Here is a 21,651-nt window from a genome sequence, read left to right as displayed (position 1 = left end):
GATAAAAGTACTATATTAATACAATTTGTTATAGTGATGCCATCTCTGTCCACAGCGTTTGATTTTAAGTTACGGTAGACACTATGGTGTTAACTGGTGTGATAATTGAGCCACAAGTTCTTGTGATCTTGGTCAGAGCATTTGCTATGCCAAGCTGTGATTATGTGCGATTATGTGCAGAAAGGATGTTTTCTGTGGTGCACCTGTGGAAATTAGTAAGAGACATTGAGGATATGCTGAATTTCTTTAGTCTCCTGAGGAAGTAGAGTAATTGTGTGCTTTCTTGGCCCTATCGTCGATATGATTCTACCAGACCAAATTGTTGCTGACATTTTCACCTCAGAACTTGAAGTTCTTGACTATTTCCACTTCAGCACCCTTAATGCGGCTTGGACATGTACTCCACCTCTGTTCATTAAGATGATGACCCATACCTTCATTTAGCAGACATTCAAAAAGAGGACATTGAGATCTCGTTGACTTTCCACTGCACTGGACCACTTGGACAATACAAACACATATGCCAGGCTGTTGTTCATAGACTACAGCTCGGCGTTCAACATCATCATCCCCTCCAAACATGTTACCAAGCTCGGGGAACTAGTTCTCTGAGCATCCCTCTGCAACTGGATCCTCAACTTCCTCATCAACAGACCACAAATGGTACGAATTGGCAACAACACTTATTCCTTGAAAACCCATGACTGTGGAGCTGGTTCTAATTCCATCTTTAAATTTGCTAATGACATTATCGCTATTGGAAAAATTGAATGAATTAATAAGTTTATGAATGAATACGTTTCTTGGCCAAGTATTTACATACAAGGAATTTGCCTTGGTGTTCCGCCCGCAAGTGACAACGACATACAGTGGCAGTTAGGAATGACACATAAAACATTAAACATTAATAATAAAACATTATTAATTAAACATGTGAAGTAAATAAAATACCAGAGCAAAACGAGGCTACAGATTTTTGGTTATTGAGTAGAGCTACTACTCGTGGGGAAAAAAACTGTTTTTATGTCTGGCTGTGGCAGAGGAGAAGTGATTCAAAGAGTTTGTGGCCAGGGTGAGAGGGGTCAGAGATGATCTTACCCGCTCGCTTCCTGCCCTTGCAGTGTAGAGTTTGTCAATGGAAGGAAGGTTGCAGCCAATAGACAATAATAGACAATAGGTTCAGGAGTAGGCCATTTGGCCCTTCGAGCCAGCACCGCCATTGAACATGATCATGGATGATCATCCCCAATCATACCCCGTTCCTGCTTTCTCCCCATATCCCCTGACTCCGCTATTTTTAAGAGCCCTATAGAAACATAGATGCAGGAGGAGGCCATTCGGCCCTTCGAGCCAGCACCTCCATTCATTGTGATCATGGCTGACCGTCCCCTATCAATAACCCGTGCCTGCCTTCTCCCCATATCCCTTGACTCCACTAGCCCCTAGAGCTCTATCTAACTCTCTCTTAAACCCATCCAGTGACTTGGCCTCCACTGCCCTCTGTGGCAAGGAATTCCATAAATTCACAACTCTCTGGGTGAAAATGTTTTTTTCTCACCTCAGTCTTAAATGACCTCCCCTTTATTCTAAGACTGTGGCCCCTGGTTCTGGACTCGCCCCACATTGGGAACATTTTTCCTGCATCTAGCTTGTCCAGTACTTTTATAATTTTATATGTTTCTATAAGATCCCCCCTCATTCTTCTAAACTCCAGTGAATACAAGCCTCGTCTTTTCTATCTTTCCTCATATGACAGTCCCGCCATCCCAGGGATCAATCTCGTGAACCTACGCTGCACTGCCTCAATCACAAGGATGTCCTTCCTCAAATTAGGAGACCAAAACTGTACACAATATTCCAGATGTGGTCTTACCAGAGCACTACACAACTGCAGAAGAACTTCTTTACTCCTGAAAGACTTTCATTGTTCTATTTCAGTACATATGCCAATTAAACACTTGAGTCGTGAGGTTGTTGTCTTGACTCCAAGCTACTAAGCTCTTTGTCTCTTTCCTGTATTCCATCTCGTCATTTTTGGAGTTCCGGCCTACTACAGTGGTTTCTGCAAACTCGTAGATGGTTAGGGCAGAATTTGGCTACGTAGTCGTTAATGCATAAGGTAGTATAGTAAGGGGCTGAGGACGCAGGTTTATGGGGCACAAGTATTGAGAATTATTGTGAAGAATGTTTTGTCAGCTATCCATATTGATTGCTGCCTGTGGCCCATGGATTCAGTTGCAGTCAGGGGTGCTAAATCTTACCTCCAATAGTTAGGAGATGAATTTTTGGATAGGTATATAAATATACAGGATATGCACTATGAATGGAGGTTTGAATGCAATCACCTCCTACAAGCCCAAATCAGGAGGCAGCTCAAATGTCATCGAAGCATCGCTCCCTGACGAGCTCAATGAACCAAGGAACTGATTGTGGACTTTGGAAGGATTAGGAGGGGGACCCATACCCCCATTTATATCAACGGGTCGATGGTTGAAAGGGTCCAGAGCTTCAAATTCCTGGGCGTGCACATCTCTGAAGATCTTTCCTGGTCCGAGAACACTAATGCAATTATCAAGAAAGCTCATCAGCGCTTCTACTTCCTGAGAAGATTACGGAGAGTCGGTTTGTCAAGGAAGACTCTCTCTAACTTCTACAGGTGCACAGTAGAGAGCATGCTGACCAGTTGCATCGTGGCTTGGTTCAGCAATTTGAGCGCCCTGGAGAGGAAAAGACTACAAAAAGTAGTAAACATTGCCCAGTCCATCATCGGCTCTGACCTTCCATCGAGGGGATTTATTGCTGTCGCTGCCTCAAAAAGGCTGGCAGTGTCATCAAAGACCCACACCTTCCTGGCCACACACTCATCTCCCTGCTACTTTCAGGTAGAAGGTATAGGAGCCTGAAGACTGCAACAACCAGGTTCTGGAATAGCTACTTCCCCACAGCCATCAGGCTATTAAACCTGGCTCGGACAAAACTCTGATTATTAATAACCCATTTTCTGTTATTTGCACTTTATCAGTTTATTTATTCATGTGTGTATATATTTATATCATGGTATATGGACACACTTATCTGTTTTGTAGTAAATGCCTACTATGTTCTGTGTGCTGAAGCAAAGCAAGAATTTCATTGTCCTATACAGGGACACATGACAATAAACTCACTTGAACTCACTTGAACTTGAACTTGAACTTTTACGCACGCTTTGATAGGGAGAACACTGATGTGCGTTCCTGAGCCCCCATTTGCCATGATGGTATTTCGGTCACAGTCACAGAGGCCGACGTCAGAAGATCCTTCAGAGGGGTGAACCTTCGGAAAGCGCCTGGACCTGATGGTATGCTCGGGCGTATTTTAAAAGCCTGTGTGGACCAACTGGCTGGAGGTTTTATGGACATTTTCAACCTCTCACTTCTGAAGTCTGAGGTTCCCACCTGTTTTAAAAGGGCATCAATAATACCGGTGCCCAAGAAGTGCAATTTGACATGCATCAATGACTATCGACCAATGGCACTAACATCTGTGGTGAAGTGCTTTGAGAGGCTGATCATGGCGCAAATCAACTCGTACCTCGACAAAAACTTGGACCCACTGTATTTCACTTACCGTCACTACAGATCAACGGTGGATGCGATCTCACTGGCTCTCCACTCCGCTCTGTACCACTTGGACAACAAAAACTCATATGTCAGGCTGTTATTCATTGACTACAGCTCGGCCTTTAATACAATCATCACCTCCAAGCTGGTTACCAAACTCTCAGATTTGGATCTCTGCGCATCCGTCTGCAATTGGATCCTCAACTTCCTCATTCACAGACCACAGTCTGTCCGCATTGGTGGAAATGTGTCATCCTCGATAACAAAATCAGCACGGGAGCACCTCAAGCCTGCGTGCTCAGCCCCCTGCTGTACTCTACGTGCTCAGTTCCCTACTGAACATAGTGCGAACTCCATCATCAAGTTCGCCGACGACACCACTGTTGCGGACGTATCACTGATGGTGACGAGTCAGAGTATAGAAGTGAGATTGACCGATTGACCAAATGGTGCCAGCACAATAACCTGGCTCTCAACAGCAGCAAAACTAAGGAACTGATTGTGGACTTTGGAAGGGGTAGGATGGGGACCCACAGTCCCGTTTATATAAACGGGTCGATGGTGGAAAGGGTCAAGAACTTCAAATTCCTGAGCGTGCATATTTCCGAAGATCTCTCCTAGATCCAGAACACTGATGCAATCATAAAGAAAGCACATCAGCGCCTTTACTTCCTGAGAAGATTACGGAGAGTCGGTATGTCAAGGAGAACTTCTACAGGTGCACAGTAGGGTTGCATCGTGGCTTGGTACGGCAACCTGAGCGTCCAGGAGCGGAAATGGCTGCAAAGAGTTGTAAACACTGCCCTGTCAATCATTGGCTCTGACCTCCCTACCATCGAGGGGATGTATCGCAGTCGCTGACACAAAAAGGCTGCCAGCATCATCAGGGGCCCACACCATACTGGCCACACACTCATCTCTCCGCTGCCTTCAGCTAGAAGGTACAGGAGCCTGAAATCTGCAACATCGAGGTTCAGGGACAGCTGCTTCCCCACAGCCATCAGACTATTAAACACAACTTCAAACAAACTGAACTATAATTGTACTTTATCTGTTTATTTATGTGTGTGTGTGTATATATATCTATTCTATGGTATATGGACACACTGATCTGATCTGTATTTATGCCCTCAATATTCTGTTGTGCTGCAGCAAGCAAGAATTTCGATGTCCTATATGGGACACATGACAATAAACTCTCTTGACTTGACTTGATATGGATTATGCACAGGCAGATAAGATTTGGTATCGGCATCATGTTTGGCACAGACACCATGTGTTGAATGGCCTTTTCCTTTGCTGTACTGTTCTATGTTCAATTTTCTATTAATTTGATTGGAATTATGGTGTTAATGAATGTGGAATTTTCTAATTTTGTGTCTTATCTTCCGAGGCATGTGCCTATTATTTTTTGCATTTGATAAGGTCCCACATAGGAGATTAGTGGGCAAAATTAGGGCACATGGTATTGGGGGTATGGTGCTGAAATGGAGAGAAAATTGGTTGGCAGACAGGAAACAAAGAGTAGGGATTAAGGGGTCCCTTTCAGAATGGCAGGCAGTGACTAGTGGGGTAACGCAAGGCTCGGTGCTGGGACTGCAGTTATTTACAATATACATCAATGATTTGGATGAAGGGATTCAAAGTAACATTAGCAAATTTGCAGATGACATAAAGCTGGGTGTCAGTGTGAACTGTGAGGAGGATGCTATGAGAATGCAGGATGACTTGGACAGGTTGGGGGAGTGGGCAGATGCATGGCAGATGACGTTTCATGTGGATAAATGCGAGGTTATCCACTTTGGTATCAAAAACAGGAAGGCAGATTACTATATAAATGGCGTCGTTGGGAAAAGGGGAAGTACAACGGGATCTGGGGGTCATCAGTCAATGAAAGTAAGCATGCAGGTAGAGCAGGCAGTGAAGAAAGCGAATGGCATGTTGGCCTTTATAACAGGAGGAATCGAGTCTAGGAGCAAAGAGGTCCTTCTGCAGTTGTACAGAGCCCTAGTGAGACCACACCTGGAGTATTGTGTACAGTTTTGGTCCCCTAATTTGAGAAGGACATTTTTGCTATTTAGGGAGTGCAGCGTAGGTTTACAAGGTAAATTCCCGGGATGGCGGGACTGTCATATGCTGAGAGAATGGAGCGGCTGGACTTGTACACTCTGGAGTTTAGAAGGATGAGAGGTGATCTTATTGAAACATATAAGATTGTTAAGGGTTTGGACACGCTAGAGACAGGAAACATGTTCCTGATGTTGGGGGAGTCCAGAACCAGGGGCCACAGTTTAAGAATAAGGGGTAAGCCATTTAGAACGGAGAAGAGGAAACCTTTTCTCACAGAGAGCTGTGAGTCTATGGAATTATCTGCCTCAGGAGGCTGGTATAGAGGCAGTTGTCACTTTGTTTAGAAAGGAAACGCATCAATAAAAACTTACTTTTATATGCCATTTTTAAAAAGTAAAATTACGTAAATCGGCAATGATCTCAGGAGCGGTGATTGAAAGGTTTAGTTATAAAGTAGGCTTTAAAAAGTAGTTGTGAAGTTTATGAACCTAGAAAACGAAAGGCAGGTGAAAGAAAGTCAAAGTCAAAGTAGCCTTTATTGAAAGAAAGAACTGAAAGAAATGAAAGATGCACGAAGGTCAGGGTAGAAGGAAATGCGATTGTGAGACTGAAATTTGGTACGTAAGTGCAAATGGGTGACTGATGTCTGTGCTGACCTGCTGGGCAAAGGTTCTGATTTCTAAGACTCCGATATACCATTCAGAATCTTTGCGTTTGGATGTAAAAGCCCTTCATTGACTTAATCTATGATAGAACAAATACAGGCAACCCCTGTATAACAGGTTTGGGCAACAGAAATTTGCAAATCACTACCCAAAAATTTGTAGTACAGAACAAATTCGCTCTTATGGAACTTGTGGAGAAAAATACAAATAAATAAACACAAGATGCAAAGGAAACAATTTTGAATGGGATGATGATCGCAGTTGAGTCCCTCCTTTGCCACTCCCTCTCCAATCCAAGGGCATGTGCACAGACGTTTCAGAGTGCGATATTACTGCATTCTACTTTCTCTGATGCGCTGCATTGTGGGAAGCCACGGTAGCTGTCCCTGCATAAAGTAATCCTTTGGCCTTGAGGAAGTATGGTGACTTCCCCCAAAGACTTTAACCTGTTACCCCCTGAACTACTTCAACACCATATTTCTCCCATGAATCCTGATTCTCAAATTCCAACCTTTTCCCTGATATGCCCACTTCCTAACCCTTTCCTAATTTTTTGGCCTTGTCTATTTCCTGAGTCTAATGTGGGCCTCATGTGTTAAATAATAGCAGTGGGTCACTTTATCATTGCCGATAATGTGGCTTGATAGGACGGAAAAACATCCTGAAAGAATGCATCTCCACTTATAACATGGGATTCAATAGGAAAAGAGGTCATATGGAAAATCACAATGCAGATGGTTTTCCTAGGAATGCCGTTTCTTTGTAACGCTTGAATCATCTGTACAAGGTTACAACATTTTGAATGACGATTTTCTTTTAAAATGTTTGTCATGTTATTTTGAAAATGATGCACGGAACTAATTGTTGAGAAATTTGCAGTTTGCATGCAGTATGTCCAGGTAGACATCAGTATGTCCAGGTAGGTAACTACTTATAATTTGCAAATAAAAAAGAATAATTGTAATTTGTAAGTTTCATGGTCCATCCTGGTCAATAACTTATTTTCTGTATGTACGTCTTTCTGTATGCCTACATATAGGCATTAATCTTGTGCCTCAGTCGTTCTTTTCTTCTCTTGAGTCTTTCTACTTAATTTGACATTGAATTACTCATTTTAAATAAGTCTCTTTTTAAGTGTGTTCCCCCCCCCCCCCCCCCCCCCCCCCCCGTTTGAGTTTCTTGGATATTTGTGTTTCTCCTGTTATCCGTTTGTGGAGTTAGTAAAAATTACTCATCCTGACCAAAGGTTTACTCTATCTCACTGATTCCATTTGTCTTATTGCCACCTAGTGGTAAATGTGAAATATTGTACTTAAAAACAACAACATCTGTTGATTGCAGAAACAAGGAATTGCAGATCCCAGTTTCCAAAAAAAGATGCAAAATTCTGGAGTAACTCAATGTATCAGGTTCATCTCAGGAGAACATGGATAGATGATGGGCAGGCAGGAACTGGGAATAATGGTTTATACTGAAGATAGACACAAAATGGTGAAGTATCTCAGCAATTCAGGCAGCACCTCTGGAGAAAAGGAATAGGTGACGTTTTTAGGCCGGGACCCTCCTTTAGATTGATTGTGGTGGAGGGGGGTGGGGAAGAAAGCTGGAAAAGAGGAGGGACAAGACGAAGCCTGGCAAATGATTGATGAATACAGGTGAGGTTGGGGGAGGGGTGGTTGATTTTGCAGATGGTTGGACAAAGGCCAGAAATGAAAAGACAAAAGATGTGAGATGAGGACAGAAGGGTTGCAAATTGTGAAGCCAGAGAAGGGACAAGTGTTCGGCGAAACATTCACCGAGTCTTTGCTTGGACTCGCTGATGTAAAGGAGACCATATTAGGAACACCAGATGCAGTGGATGGGGTTAGAAGATGTGCATGTGAACCTCTGTCTCACCTGGGAGAACTGTTGATTTTCTGACATGAAACGTTAGTGGTTACAAGAAATTCTGTTGCTAGCAATTTTCACGTATTCACAATCTCCTTTGTCATTCTGCCAGTATACTCTCCCTTGGTAAATACTGATATATGGTGGTTACCCGCCTCTTACGAAATGCTTACTATTTACATGATAATAGGACATTTTTTCGGATTGATATTGACGCACATTTTGTTTTCATGTTTTTTGTTTGTTTCATTTTTCCTATTGACATATTGAATTTAGCCTGATTCTGGTTTGAAAAATGTCGTGTCTTAATGGTAGATGGTTGCCCTAGATTGAGGGTGACTATTCTTCCTCTCTGATCACAGTTATACAACATGGAAACAAGCCCGTCAGCTCACCACATCTACAAAAATCTAGTTTGCCCGCTTTAGGTCCAAATCTTATTGTGCCTTTAATTTAAGTCTAAATGTCTCTTAAAAAGAGTGATTGTATATTACACTACGAGCTCTGGCAGAGAGTTCCAGATATCAATCACCCTCGTTGTGTAAAAATCCTTTCCCCTTAAATCCCATAAAAAAATATTTTCTGTGGATTCTGAGGTGACTAATAAGTCAATGTGGATTCCATAATATGAGGAATTCACTACTATAAGTTGTTTTTCATTATGTTTTCTGTCTTATCTCATTATCCAAGAATCTAGATTTTTGTTCTCTCATCACCAACTCATACCGTAATGTACCAAGCCTTTATCTGAAATGTTAATGATAAAAAACAACACATCATGAACCGTGCATCCAGATTCTTACCAGTTTCTCACTATTTAAAATAAATGTTTATATTATTAAAGTGCATCATTCAAACGTTCCCACTTAGTACTGTTACTCCAATTATATGTGTCTATCTTCGGTTTAAACCAGCATCTGCAGTTCCTTCTTACACGTACTCCATTCTTATAGTTCAAAACACAACCTCATTTGGAGAAATACTACTCGTGTCCGAAGGAATAGGGGTAGATTGAGGCCATTCGGCCCATCAAGTCCATTCCGCCATTCAATCATGGCTGATCTATCTCTCCCTCCTAACCCCATTCTCCTGCCTTCTCCCCATAACCCCACAGCTGTACTAATCAAGAATCTATCTATCTCTGCCTTAACTCACCGCAAGTTATCTAGCAGCTTGTGTGTCACACCTCAATTTCTTTAGAAATACTCGGTATGAGACTGGTGCATGATTTGGTTTGGACTTTGACAATGGCCTACTTCTATCCCCCAACCATCGCTTGAAAAGATTCCCAATGTTCTAAAATCGCTTCTCTCACTAACACCTCATTTATGCACATCCAATCAGTTATATTAGTCACAACCACAGATATGTGACTCCTCAAATGATTTATACAACAAATTTCTCCTGTGCCATATTGGGCAATGTCAATCCAATTATTGTTATTGGCAACAAACTTTCCTCCTGTGCCTTTGGCACATTGCATCTTCCTCCATTCTATTATCAAATTTCTAGGTGTGTTAACGTGTAAATGTAAAAAAGGTGTGGAAACAAGTAAAATATAAAAGCACTAGTGAAAAAATTGTTAACATTTAATAACAAAAATGTAAAATTAATTCAAATCTAGATTATGAAAATCAAGTCATAGTAATGGTCAAGAGATTATTTTAGATGAGATTTGTTAAGATATTTTGCATTTGAAGAAGCATTACATTGGGTTTTTATCCCCCAAACAGTGTCACAATAGAAGATACTTATTCAAGGTCCATGACCAAATTAGCCAAAACAACAAGCAATAACAGCCAGTTGGGGTAAGTCTCTCAGATGTATAGTGACATTTTAAAATGTTGTGGAGTTAGATATTTTGAAATTATCTTTTTTGATTCCTTTTCCTACTTCCACCATGTTTTATTACTTTACAATATGTACTCCTTCAGAACATTTGCACCAGTATGGGATGTTTTAAAATTGTCAACGGAGAAACTAGCCAGTAGCCATTTAGATCTTGTACGAAAATTACAAGAATTAATTAAAGAAGTACAGAAATATGGAGATGAACAGACCAAGGCACATAAAAAGGTAAGAAGATATTTGGTAAATTAGGTATCCATTATCACAAAATGATTTTGGATTGAAATTTAGAAACAATATTTTCATCAATAAATATATATGCCTTATTTAGTATCCAACCTGAGAAGAATTATAGTAATTATATATTTTTGCATTAATTTTTGTCAAGCATCTATTCAAGTCAATCATCCAAATATTTCCATGTTGAAAATGTAATTAGATCAATCATTTGTCTGCACTTAAACTAATAAATATTGCTACATATATAGTGCTCTGTAATGCAAATGCTTCATAATTCAAATTTTGAATACGTTTTGAAGTGCATTGTTTGCTGAGTATCCAAAAACAGCCAGTTTATACCAGCAGTATCCCATCAACTAACAAGCAACCTGTTTATCAGGTTTTGATGAGGAGTAAGAGTGTAATATAATATCTTTGTAGCCACCTCTCAGAAAAAGCAAGAATCATTCTGAGTAACCTTTGCTGAATTCACTCCATAGCAGGAACATCCTAAGATAAGGAGATCAAAATACACATAACACTCAAGGTGCAATCTCACCAAGGCCTTGTAGCATGACATTCCTGCTCCTACACTTGAACCTTCCTATGACGGACAACATAGAATGTGCCACGTCAATAGCATACTGCACCTGCATTCTTACTTCCAGCGACGACTGTGCAAGGTCACTGCACCTCGCCCTTTTCCAACCTATTGCTTTCTAGACAATAATCATCCTTGTCTTGTCCAAATCAACCTGGCCTTACCTAAGTTACCTAAGATCTCACAAATCCATCCTTGAAATCAAGAAGTTGAAGTTCCTATCGTTGAGGATTACCATTACGTTGGCCTGCCAGGTGGAAATTCAATTTAACATGAGATTTAGTTTCGGACATATGAGATTTGAAATGTTTAGTCTCCAATTAACATGGAATGCAACTAGGTACAGAGAAACAGAAATATCCATCCTTGATTTCAAAAGAAATAGGTTTGCATAACAAACTATATTGAATTCTTTGAGAATATAACAGACTTGAACAAAACACAATGGGATATAAGATGCATGGTGTTAATATATTTTCCAATATCACAAAACTTTGCAGCAAAGAAAGAGAACATTCAAGTATCTAATGACTATTATAGAGGTATATAATTAGAATCGTTTCCTGCTCAATTTCCATTTCGAACCTCCCCGGGCTTTGAACGTCCAATTTATGTGCAGCTTGTACATACGAGTGAGCGTTTGGGAGATTGTGATGGATTTTCCGCCTGATGCGGGGCTGCAGGCATCTTCTTCAATGTTTGTAGCATCTGTTTCTGAATGGTAGAGTTAAACATCCTGGTTTTAACTACATCTTGCCCTTGGTTGGCCAAGGCGACCACATTTCCATCTTGCGAATTGTTCGGGTATTGAAGAGTTCTCAGGAGTGGAACATTGTCGTAACCTGAGGAGAACATGAAGCTCTACAGATTTCCTTTATTATTTACAAGAAGGGCTGATGGCTCTTTCTCTGCAATATTTAATTTAAAATAAAGTGATTAATTATTTTGCTTGCACAAAAGTAAATCAACAAAGTCATCTCTCAGACTGACAAAAAAAACTAAAATATGCTGTGAAGTTCAGATGTGAAAGATACTAGTAATTGTAATAAATTATTACATTTGAGTATGTAGCCCAAGGAGTGTATTATCTAACTAAAAGGGAACAATCTGCATGTGGGTAGAAATTACATTTTAAGATTTCAAAATATAATATTCTTTGGCTATTTCCAGTTTATTGCAGGTATAAGCGCAACAAAGATAGTTTTGGTGCCAAATATAAGTTTTAAATTGGTACAGCTTTATGCTTGATAATATTCCTCAGGCTGCATGCCAATTGAAAGGTAGTTGGAATTCAGTGCCTTCACTGTCTTTGATTATATTTTATTTCCAATCATGCAAATTAATGTATAGGGTTTGGTGTTAGAATCATTGCTGTTTTTGATCCACATTATAGTACTGAACTTCTAAAATGTCACCATGGTCTGCATGCAGTGATCATAATCAACAAGTCTTCAGCAAATTAATCTCAGTGCAGGCACAGCTGCCTTACTACCTTAGCATTATTCATAAACTAACAACGCTGAACCTCGCATCCAACAAGCTTCCAGCTGGAGCTAATTTATAGGATGAATGCTTAACAAAAAATTAAAGTTTGATGAAATTAATGAACCAATGCAGGAGGCAGGAGCCAATTAAATGCACATGGAGGACACCTTTGAACTGTAAACTCGCATATCTCAAAGGAAAAATAAATACCTGCACAGTCATTTGAAGACCAGGGCTATATTGAAAACCCATGAGCCGATTGTGGTGGAATGAGCACAGGATATGCAGCAGCCAACTGATAATCATGATATGTGCAAACTTTTTGTATTTTCTAAACAGTCAATCATCCAAATAATCAAAGGTCCAGCCTGCTGAAAGCCACGAGCGGAGTATTTATCTTATGTATCTAGCACCCATTGGAAAAAGTATGTTGCAGAACATCTCAACTGTGAATCTGTTCTTGTCATTAGTGCTCAGTCCAATCTCACTGCCACCTAGACTGACAAGAAGTTGATAAAGCCATATATCAACAGAAAAGCAACATTGGGGGTCAGATGGTACCATTGCTAAAGTTCTATAACTCATAGGAGGGCTACATGACTCACAAATTCACAGCCTTGCCCCCCCCACGACAGGGAAACGAAGTACATGCCAGGAGACCTTGGAAATGATGAAGATGGCCACAGTTACAAGATGGGAGACAAATTCAATTGAAATAACTACAGAGAGGGAAAGTCACATCAACGGTTTCGCTCCTCCAAAAGCTGATTTGTTCTCCAATTAAGTGTGAATCCAGTCCATCTAATGTACAATATACATGACCTTCACTGGTGACAAGTTGAGGAAAGATGATTTTTTTAATCTCACAAAACCACAATTCTAGCATTTTATGACCTTGGGAGTGCTCCATGCTGACTTGTGTTCTTAATTTGATCATTAAATTATTCAAAAGTGCTCTGAAACATATCGGTTAGTGATTAAAAGTCTCACAACCATTTTCTCTGGTTGAAACTCTTCAGTGAAACTTAATTGAAGACTACAGTTAGAATGGGTTCATGGATTACATTTTGTTGAGTCACTGCTGCTTCAAGATGTGGTTAATCAATTATTTTCAATTATAGACAAAGGAAGAGGTGTCAAGCACTTTGGATGCTGTACAGAATATTCAGAGTATCACTCAAACATTGCAAAAATCTAAGGAAAATTACAGTGCCAAATGTTTTGAGTACGAAAAGTTAAAAAAGGAAGGAGCAACACAGAAAGAAATAGAAAAGGTTTGTTTTTAAATCTATTTAGCTTTTAAATTTAAATTATTACCCCTAATTTTCTCCTGCTGAACTGGAATTCCTGAGTTGAAATGTCAATAGAGGACTGATTTCTAAAAACATGGGTAAATTAATATATATGCTTTTATTAGTATTGTAAATTATCCGGCAATTTAGTGATTTATTTGTCGTGTGCAACTGCACAGTGAAATTCTTTTTGCATATTTACACTTGCAGGCGCAGACATGTTGTGGCACCAAGTGTAATAGCTTGCTAATGAATTATGGCTAGTTGAGCTAGTACCAAGGCTAACATATTATATTGCCCAACAAGCTGAGGCAGGAACGATGTAATTGAGTCAAAACCAAGACACAGAGCTGATAACAAAAACCATATTGTTCAAATTTTAGTCAGTACATTTAATCATCTCGTATAGTTACTCCGTATAATTGAAAATCAAATGCTAAAGGATCTCCTGAGTTGTATACCTCTATTAGGCCTCCCATCAGCCTTCTCTACACAAAGGAAAACAAACTTAGCCGATCCAGTCTCTCCTTATAACTGAAACTCTCAATCCCAGGTAAATTTGTTGTAAATCTCACTACAGAGCAAAGCTGCACATAATATTCCAAATGCACTCTTACCAATTTTTTTAGAAAGCTATACCATAACTTCCCTGATTTATTTTTTACACTGCGCTCTGGTTAAATAAGGTTAGTATCCTCCATGCCCTCTTTAATATCCTATTTAGCTGTGCTGGGATATTGGACGTATACTAAAGTCCTTCTGTTCCTCGATACTCCCGGAGGTCCTACCATTCACAGTATATGTCCTACTCTTAATTGACCAACTAAAATGCAAGCACTCTGCACTTATCAGGGATAAATTCCCTCTGCCTTTTCATGTAACATTTACCAGCTGATCAATATCATTCTGGAGTTTGAGACTATCCTCCTCACTATTTATGTCACCACCAATTTTGCATGGAGCTTAGATATATGTTGGACATATTTTCAGGGAGGAAAAGGAAAGGTTGTGATTTAAAGATGACATAATTTATTTATAATAATGAAAGCTTTCTGTGTACCAGATGATACCAGATTGGTATGTGGACCAGTCTGTACAAAATGCATGAACTAGAGATAGTTCAGTTCAGTTTAGTTTATTATCTTGTGTACCGAGGTAGAGTAAAAAGCTTTTGTTGCATGCTAACCAGTCAGCAGAAAGACAATACATGATTACAATCGATCCTTTTATAGTGTAAATAAGCCCTGATAGAAATAAATCATCAGTCAGAAAAGAAAAAAGAGTATTATATAATGTAGTTAGCTAAACAGACTCGTTTTATAATGGGCTAATAGTTTTTTTTAAGAGATCTGATTTGACATATGGTATTTCACAGTCTATGTCCTAGTTCTGTGCTCCTTATGGAAATAATTCCCTGTTCTGATCAAAATAGTACATCAATTTGTTTTGCATTTTGTCTTCTGTTTAGGCAATTGTCAAATCTAAAAAAGCTACAGAAACCTATAAATTATATGTGGAAAAATATGCAGTGGCCAGAACAGATTTTGAACAAAAATTAACAGAAACCTCAAGGGTATGTATTTGATGACTGATAATTGGTACATTTTAGGTGGTTCGGGCATAGTGTTCTTTTTTTTCCACCTATATGTGTTCATGTACATAAATATAAACAGCATTATTATTTTCTATATACATTCAATAATGAATATGGAGGGAGGCAGAATATTAATGTTGCAGTGAAAATGAATGTGTACTGCGGGCGTATAATTAAAAAAATTGCATGCACAATCGACGATTTTCTGTCTGTAAGGTGAAAGAAATGGTGAGGTTTTTGTGTCAGGTTCTTATCATGCAGACATAGAAAATAGGTGCAGGAGTAGGCCATTCGGCCCTTCGAGCCTGCACCTCCATTCAATATGATCATGGCTGATCATCCAGATCAATATCCCATACCTGCCTTCTCTCCATACCCCCTGATCCCTTTAGCCACAAGGGCCACATCTAACTCCCTCTTAAATCTAGCCAATGGACTGGCCTCAACTACCTTCCGTGGCAGAGAATTCCACAGATTCACATTTTTCATATAATAAGCTAGCTGCAACATTAATAAAGTGAAGGAGGATACATAAATGGGCATATCCAACTGCTCTTCAGTCAAGATAATGGTACATTTCATATACATTACTGAATTATATTGATCCACACAATGTGAGTTTGGTTTATGACATAATCAATGGCAATTAGTTTAAATCATTTTGTTTTGAAATCTATAGCTACTAATTTCACTAAATCATTGATGGAATAAAAGCAGTTTAGAAATCCAGGTTACTGCTAATCTAGCCGCAATACTGAAAGCCTTGTGCAAGCCTCCTATACCAAATGCATGAACTGTAGATGAGTCCTGGTAAGATGTATTTTACAAAGAATAGCATAAACTGAGTAGGTATTTGAAGAGGTAAGATGAACAATGTCTGTAGGAAAATGCAGCAAGAATGACAAATGCAGTCACCTGATTAAATTTGCATTTGATGAACATTGTGGATAGAGAGAAATAAGGAAGAGCAAGCAAACAATATGCAATGTGGATGTTCTTATTTGGAAGAGAAATGGCTTGAATCTGAACATACATGTTACTTGTGGTGACCACTATTGAAAAATAATAATCTTTTCCGTTTTCTCCATAAATCAACATTTTGGTTTATTTAGTGCTAATTTAAAGTTTATTTATTGCTGAAATTTCAGTACCCAAGCAGTCTGACGTTCAGTACGAGATATGATTTTCTATGGGAATTGCATAGTGCCTTCAGGTTAAAAAGTGATGCCCTAGTTTCAAGAGCCAGCATAACCTTAAATTTGTTTTTTTTTAATATGGATCATTGGTGTTGCAATGATCATTTTAGAGATTTGCCAATATGGAAGGAATGCCACCCTTAAAGGGACTGCGTGAATGGTTGCCAGGATAAAATCTTTTTTTTTCTTTTTCTGAAGCATACATATGGGCTTTTAGAAGGTATGTAAGAGGTTGAGAAAATAGTGAGGATAGACGTTGGTGAGTGATGGTACTTTCTATTTAACACAAAATTCCTTGTATTTGTCTGCAGTTATCTGCATCATGAATTGGTATTTTTTATCTGCATCATGAATTCAATTTTTGCTCTTTATACTACTGTTTTTAATTATTTTAATATGCTGTGCAGAATATTTTTTAATATTGGACCGTATCACACTTTAAAGCCCATAAGATTATCTGTAGTTACCAGTCACTACAATATCATCTACTATCACCTATCCATGTCTGACCATTCACAAATAGTTGATTGCCAAATCATTTGGTTGCTGTATATGGAATGTAAATAAAATATGTTCAAAGAGCAGTTAAGATAAAGCATTGTATCTCAACTATTGGCTCTTTAATGCTTACCTCCAAGGTTTCTGGATCATTGCCAATAATTAAATAACTTTCCATAGACACAATCCTGATTTTATTTGTGTTTGCTTTCTTGTTGAAGCTGGGCCCACAGTGCTTGTTCATCAATATGATTTAGACCAAATGCGTTTTTATTTGCAAACTCTTTTTTTGCAATCAGTCTGTAATCACAGGATTTCTGGCACTGTCAAATTAAATGTCAAAATGCTGTGTTATTTGATGTTGCTTAATTTTTTTATTGCTGCTTTTCGAATATTTGTTGCCCTTTAATGCACTTGGAATTGTGTGAATGGAATTAAGTTTTAACATTGTTGTATTTATTCACACCAGAAATTTCAGGAAATTGAAGAAGCTCATCTTAAGCACATGAAAGAAATATTGAGTTGTTTCACACAATCTATAGAAGAAACTCATATACAGATTGGTCAGGTAGGTTACCACTGAAAATGAGTTAAAGAACAGTTTTTTTAATAATCCCAAGCTTTAAATATTACATGGTCTGAAAAAGTTTGGAACACGAAAAATCTATTTGATTTACATTCTGTCTAATAAACCATTTATAAATTGTGCTTTTGCACAGTAACAACTGCATATAATTAAGATATCGTTCGCTCATAGTAAGTATCCACCCAACATTGTAAGCAAAGATTTGGGAAGAACCAAGTCACTACACAAATGTGTTTCCTTGGCAGACTAATTGGATAATAATAATAATAATAATAATAGGTTTCATAATATTAATATTGAATGTGTTCAATCCAAATTTTAAAAGGAATTTTACACAAATGTGTTTAGTTTTTTCAGAAATTACATGATACCAGCCCTAATCTGTTCTAATTTACATCTGGTTAAAATATTGATTCAAAATAGATAATGACAATTTAATACAGAACTATCTGTGGCAAACCAGTAATTAATCAATGCTGTGGGTAGCACAGTAATGCAGCTTGTAGAACTGCTGCATTTCAATTCCAGTGACACAAGTTCAATCTTGACCTCTGATGCTGAGAGTGTGTATTTGCACATATACTGTTTGCAGAAATGACCCGTTCTTGAATACCAGATCCAGTCTGGGTGTCAAGGGATAGTCTGACCATAAAATGAACAATTTGATTATGGCATCCTCTGACTCCAGTTCAATATTTTGCTTCATTCTATTTTTCTGTACTTGCTGCTCTGTAGTTTAATTTTCTATATTTATTAACCTTTACAAAACGTTGATTATGCTGCATTTGAAGTATTGTGAGCACAAGTAGATAGGGATAGTAAAGATGGTGCATGGCATGCATGTTGTTATGAGTTGGGGCGTTGAGGTCACATTTGGAGTATTCCATGGCGTTCTGCTTGCCACATTACAGAGAAGGTGTGGAGATTTTGGCGAGGACGGGAAGAGTACTCCTGGATGTTGTCTGGATTAGAGAGTATTAGCTATAAGGAGAATTCAGACAAACTTAGATTATTTCCTCTGGAGTGTGGAGGTTGATGGGGAGACTCGAGAGAAGTTTATAAAATTATGTGGGGCATAGATGGGATAAACAGTTAGAATCTTTTTTCTCATGGTGGAAGTGTCAAATGGTAGACAGCATTAGTTTAAGTTCAGGAGTGAACGTTTAAAGGAGCGTGCAAGGCAATTTTTTTTAATATGGGGATTTTTAGGTGCTGGAACATGCTGCCTGCTGGAACATGGTGGTGGTGGAAGCAGATACGAGAGCGGCATTTAAGACAATTTATATAGGCACATGAATATGCAGGTACTGGAGGCATATGGACCATGTACAGGTAGAAGGCATTAGGTTAATTTGGCATTTGGTATAGACATCGTGGTCTGAAGGACTGTTCCTGCGCTGTACTGTCTTAATACATTATACGTTGCCTGTTCTGCTTTATTTCATGCATGTTATGTATTTTTCCCATTCATGTGAAGTGATTCATATTGTTTAATTTTGAGTTGATCAATTCTAATGGTGTTTAACTTGATCTGTAGCTATTGAACAGCTTTCACTAATTCTTCTGCTGCTCCCACTTTGGTCTGAGAAATAGCTGGATCCTAATATCAATCCTACACAATATCACCCCACTTCTGCATATGTGGTCTAAGAGATACAAACACGTCTTAGTTTTCAACCAATTTATTGGACCACGTACAAAGTTGCAAATCTGTAAATTTGACGAAGTCTTACATGAAGTTATTTCAATGTTCAGGTACCAGCACACTAGAAAATACATATCACTGTCAACTCCCTCAAAAAAGCTTGTTAATATTGTCAAGCATAACTTTCAAAAATAACCTTCCTTAATGCCAATTTACGAGCAGGTTACTTCACAGAAGGAAGAGAGGAGCAAAGGAAAAGCAAGAATTGAGTCATGATGTTTCATATTAAATTCTCATGGGAATGGAGGACTAATCTATCAATCTTTTATAGTTGTAAAATCTTACCATCTATATGCAAAGATTTTCTTATTTTATTCCAATATTGTACCTTAGAAATTTAAGGTACAATATCTTGGTTTTTATTATGGGGATTTTTAATTCTCAAATCCTTCAGAGAGCAATCCTTTGGAGATATCCTGTTGAATGTTTATTGACTGCAGGCATTCTACAATTTTCACTTACAGTAAATAAAGTAGATTTATTTAAAATATATTTCATCTACCCATTTAAAAATAAACTGTTCTTGATTTCTAGGTACACGAGGAGTTAGTGCAAAATATTGAGAATACTACAGTTGAAAGTTTGATACAGAGGTTTTCTGAAACAAAAGGCACTGGTAAAGACAGACCTGGTAAGCATGCATACTCTTGAATGCTAATGAGCTATTTCTGCTGAGTAGATGAAACCTCATACAATTGTATCATTTGTCTATTAAGAATTTTGGTGTATTCATCTTAGGTTAATTTATTGCCATGTGTAACAAGGTACAGTGAAAAGCTTTTTTGTTGCGTGCTATCTAGTTCACGGAAATACTGTATATGATTACATTCGAGCCTTCCCCAGAGTACAGATACACGATAAAGGGAATAATGTTTAGTGCAAGATAAAGTCCGATGAAAGATGGTTTCCAATGAGGTAGATGGTAGGTCAGGACCGCTCTCTAGTTAGTTAGTTCAGTTGCCTGAGCTGGGGAAAAAAACTCCTTGAATCTGGAGGTATGCATTTTTACACTTCTGTCCCTCTTGCTCAAAGGGGGAGGGAAGTATAGGGAGTGTCCAGGGTAAGACTTGTGCTTGATTATGTTTGTGAGCTTGTCGAGACAGCGTAAAGTGTAGATGCAGTCAATGGAAGAGAGTTGGTCGGCGTCCACAATTCTATGCAATTTTAACAACTGCAGGAAATATTTCCTACATCATAATTGTGTCTTAATTTCAAAAATCATACTTTGTTTGCTATAAATCACTGATAATTTGAGAATAGCAATTCAAATTATTTTATCATAATATAAAATACATCTTACATATAACAGGCAAAAGTACAGGAGCACTTCCCTTTGCAACGCTGCATTGACAATAACAGACTTTTGTTCAAGTAAGGTGAGAAATGGCATGGTATTCAGGGATATTATATTCAGGGAAGACAAGAGAATGGGAAGAGAGCTGCTAACGGTATGGAACAAATATACCGTTACAAATTAGAATAGCATAATGTTAAAGAGAGTTACTGTCTGGTTAGAATTGAGATAGAATGCCAGGAGCTATTAGGATTTAGGGAATTTGCTACCAAGATACTAAGATAATGGGAAAGGATTAGGAAAGTAATTTTATGGTGGTGATTACAAAGGAATCGAATTATCCTAAAAATCTGCATAAATCAAATGCAGATTTTTAATCAAAATTAAAATTCTGGAAAATACTTTAGAAAATAATTAAATACCTTTTTAAGTTTTCAATTCCAAATATTTGCATTAATTGGTTCAGAATAGTGCATATTATTTAAAACTTACCTCTCCTTTGCAACTCTTCCTCAAGAATCAAGAGTTTTATTGTCATGTGTCCCAGATAGGACAATGAAATTCTTACTTGCTGCAGTACAACAACAGAATATGTAAACATAATACAAAACGGAAGATAAAAATTGTGTCTATAGACCATAGACCATATATACACAATAAATAAACAGATATAGTGCAGTAATGATAATAGACTGTTATTGCTCAGAGCTTATTTGATGTCGTGGTTAATAGCCTGATGGCTGTGGGGAAGTAGCTGTTCCTGAATCTGGATTACAGATTTCAGGCTCCTGTGCCTTCTTCCCGATTGCAACGGTGAGATGAGTGTGTGGCCAGTATGGTGTGGGTCATTGATGATGTTGGCAGCCTTTTTGGGGCAGCGACTGCAATAGACCCCTTTGATGGTGGGGAGGACAGAGCCGGTGATTTCTGCAGTCTTTTCCGCTCCTGGACGTTCAAGTTGCCGAACCTGGCAACGATGCAGCCAATCAGGATGCTCTCTACTGTGCACCTGTAGAAGTTTGAGAGAATCCTCCTTGACATACCGACTCTCTGTAATCTTCTCAGGAAGTAGAGGTGCTGATGTGCCTTCTTTATAATTGCATCAGTGT

The 21,651-nt window shown here is 38.6% G+C and overlaps 1 protein-coding gene across 5 annotated transcripts in view; it reads left to right on the top strand.

Moving 5' to 3' along the window:
- Positions 1 to 21,651, top strand: part of fcho2 (FCH and mu domain containing endocytic adaptor 2) — a 159,854-nt gene that overhangs the window by 35,749 nt on the left and 102,454 nt on the right. For all 5 annotated transcript variants that reach the window (XM_033018685.1, XM_033018684.1, XM_033018686.1 and 2 more), the window contains exons 3-8: positions 9,958 to 10,032; positions 10,159 to 10,300; positions 13,499 to 13,651; positions 15,138 to 15,242; positions 17,427 to 17,525; positions 19,783 to 19,879. In XM_033018685.1, the coding sequence (XP_032874576.1) occupies positions 9,958 to 10,032; positions 10,159 to 10,300; positions 13,499 to 13,651; positions 15,138 to 15,242; positions 17,427 to 17,525; positions 19,783 to 19,879 (671 nt within the window). The remainder of the gene's footprint in view (positions 1 to 9,957; positions 10,033 to 10,158; positions 10,301 to 13,498; positions 13,652 to 15,137; positions 15,243 to 17,426; positions 17,526 to 19,782; positions 19,880 to 21,651) is intronic.

The sequence above is a fragment of the Amblyraja radiata genome, chromosome 3, assembly GCF_010909765.2.
Source record: "Amblyraja radiata isolate CabotCenter1 chromosome 3, sAmbRad1.1.pri, whole genome shotgun sequence".
In the NCBI taxonomy this organism is placed as follows: Eukaryota; Metazoa; Chordata; class Chondrichthyes; order Rajiformes; family Rajidae; genus Amblyraja; species Amblyraja radiata.
The sequence above is the reverse complement of the archived record's forward strand: the minus strand, read 5'-3'. Positions and strand labels throughout refer to the sequence as shown.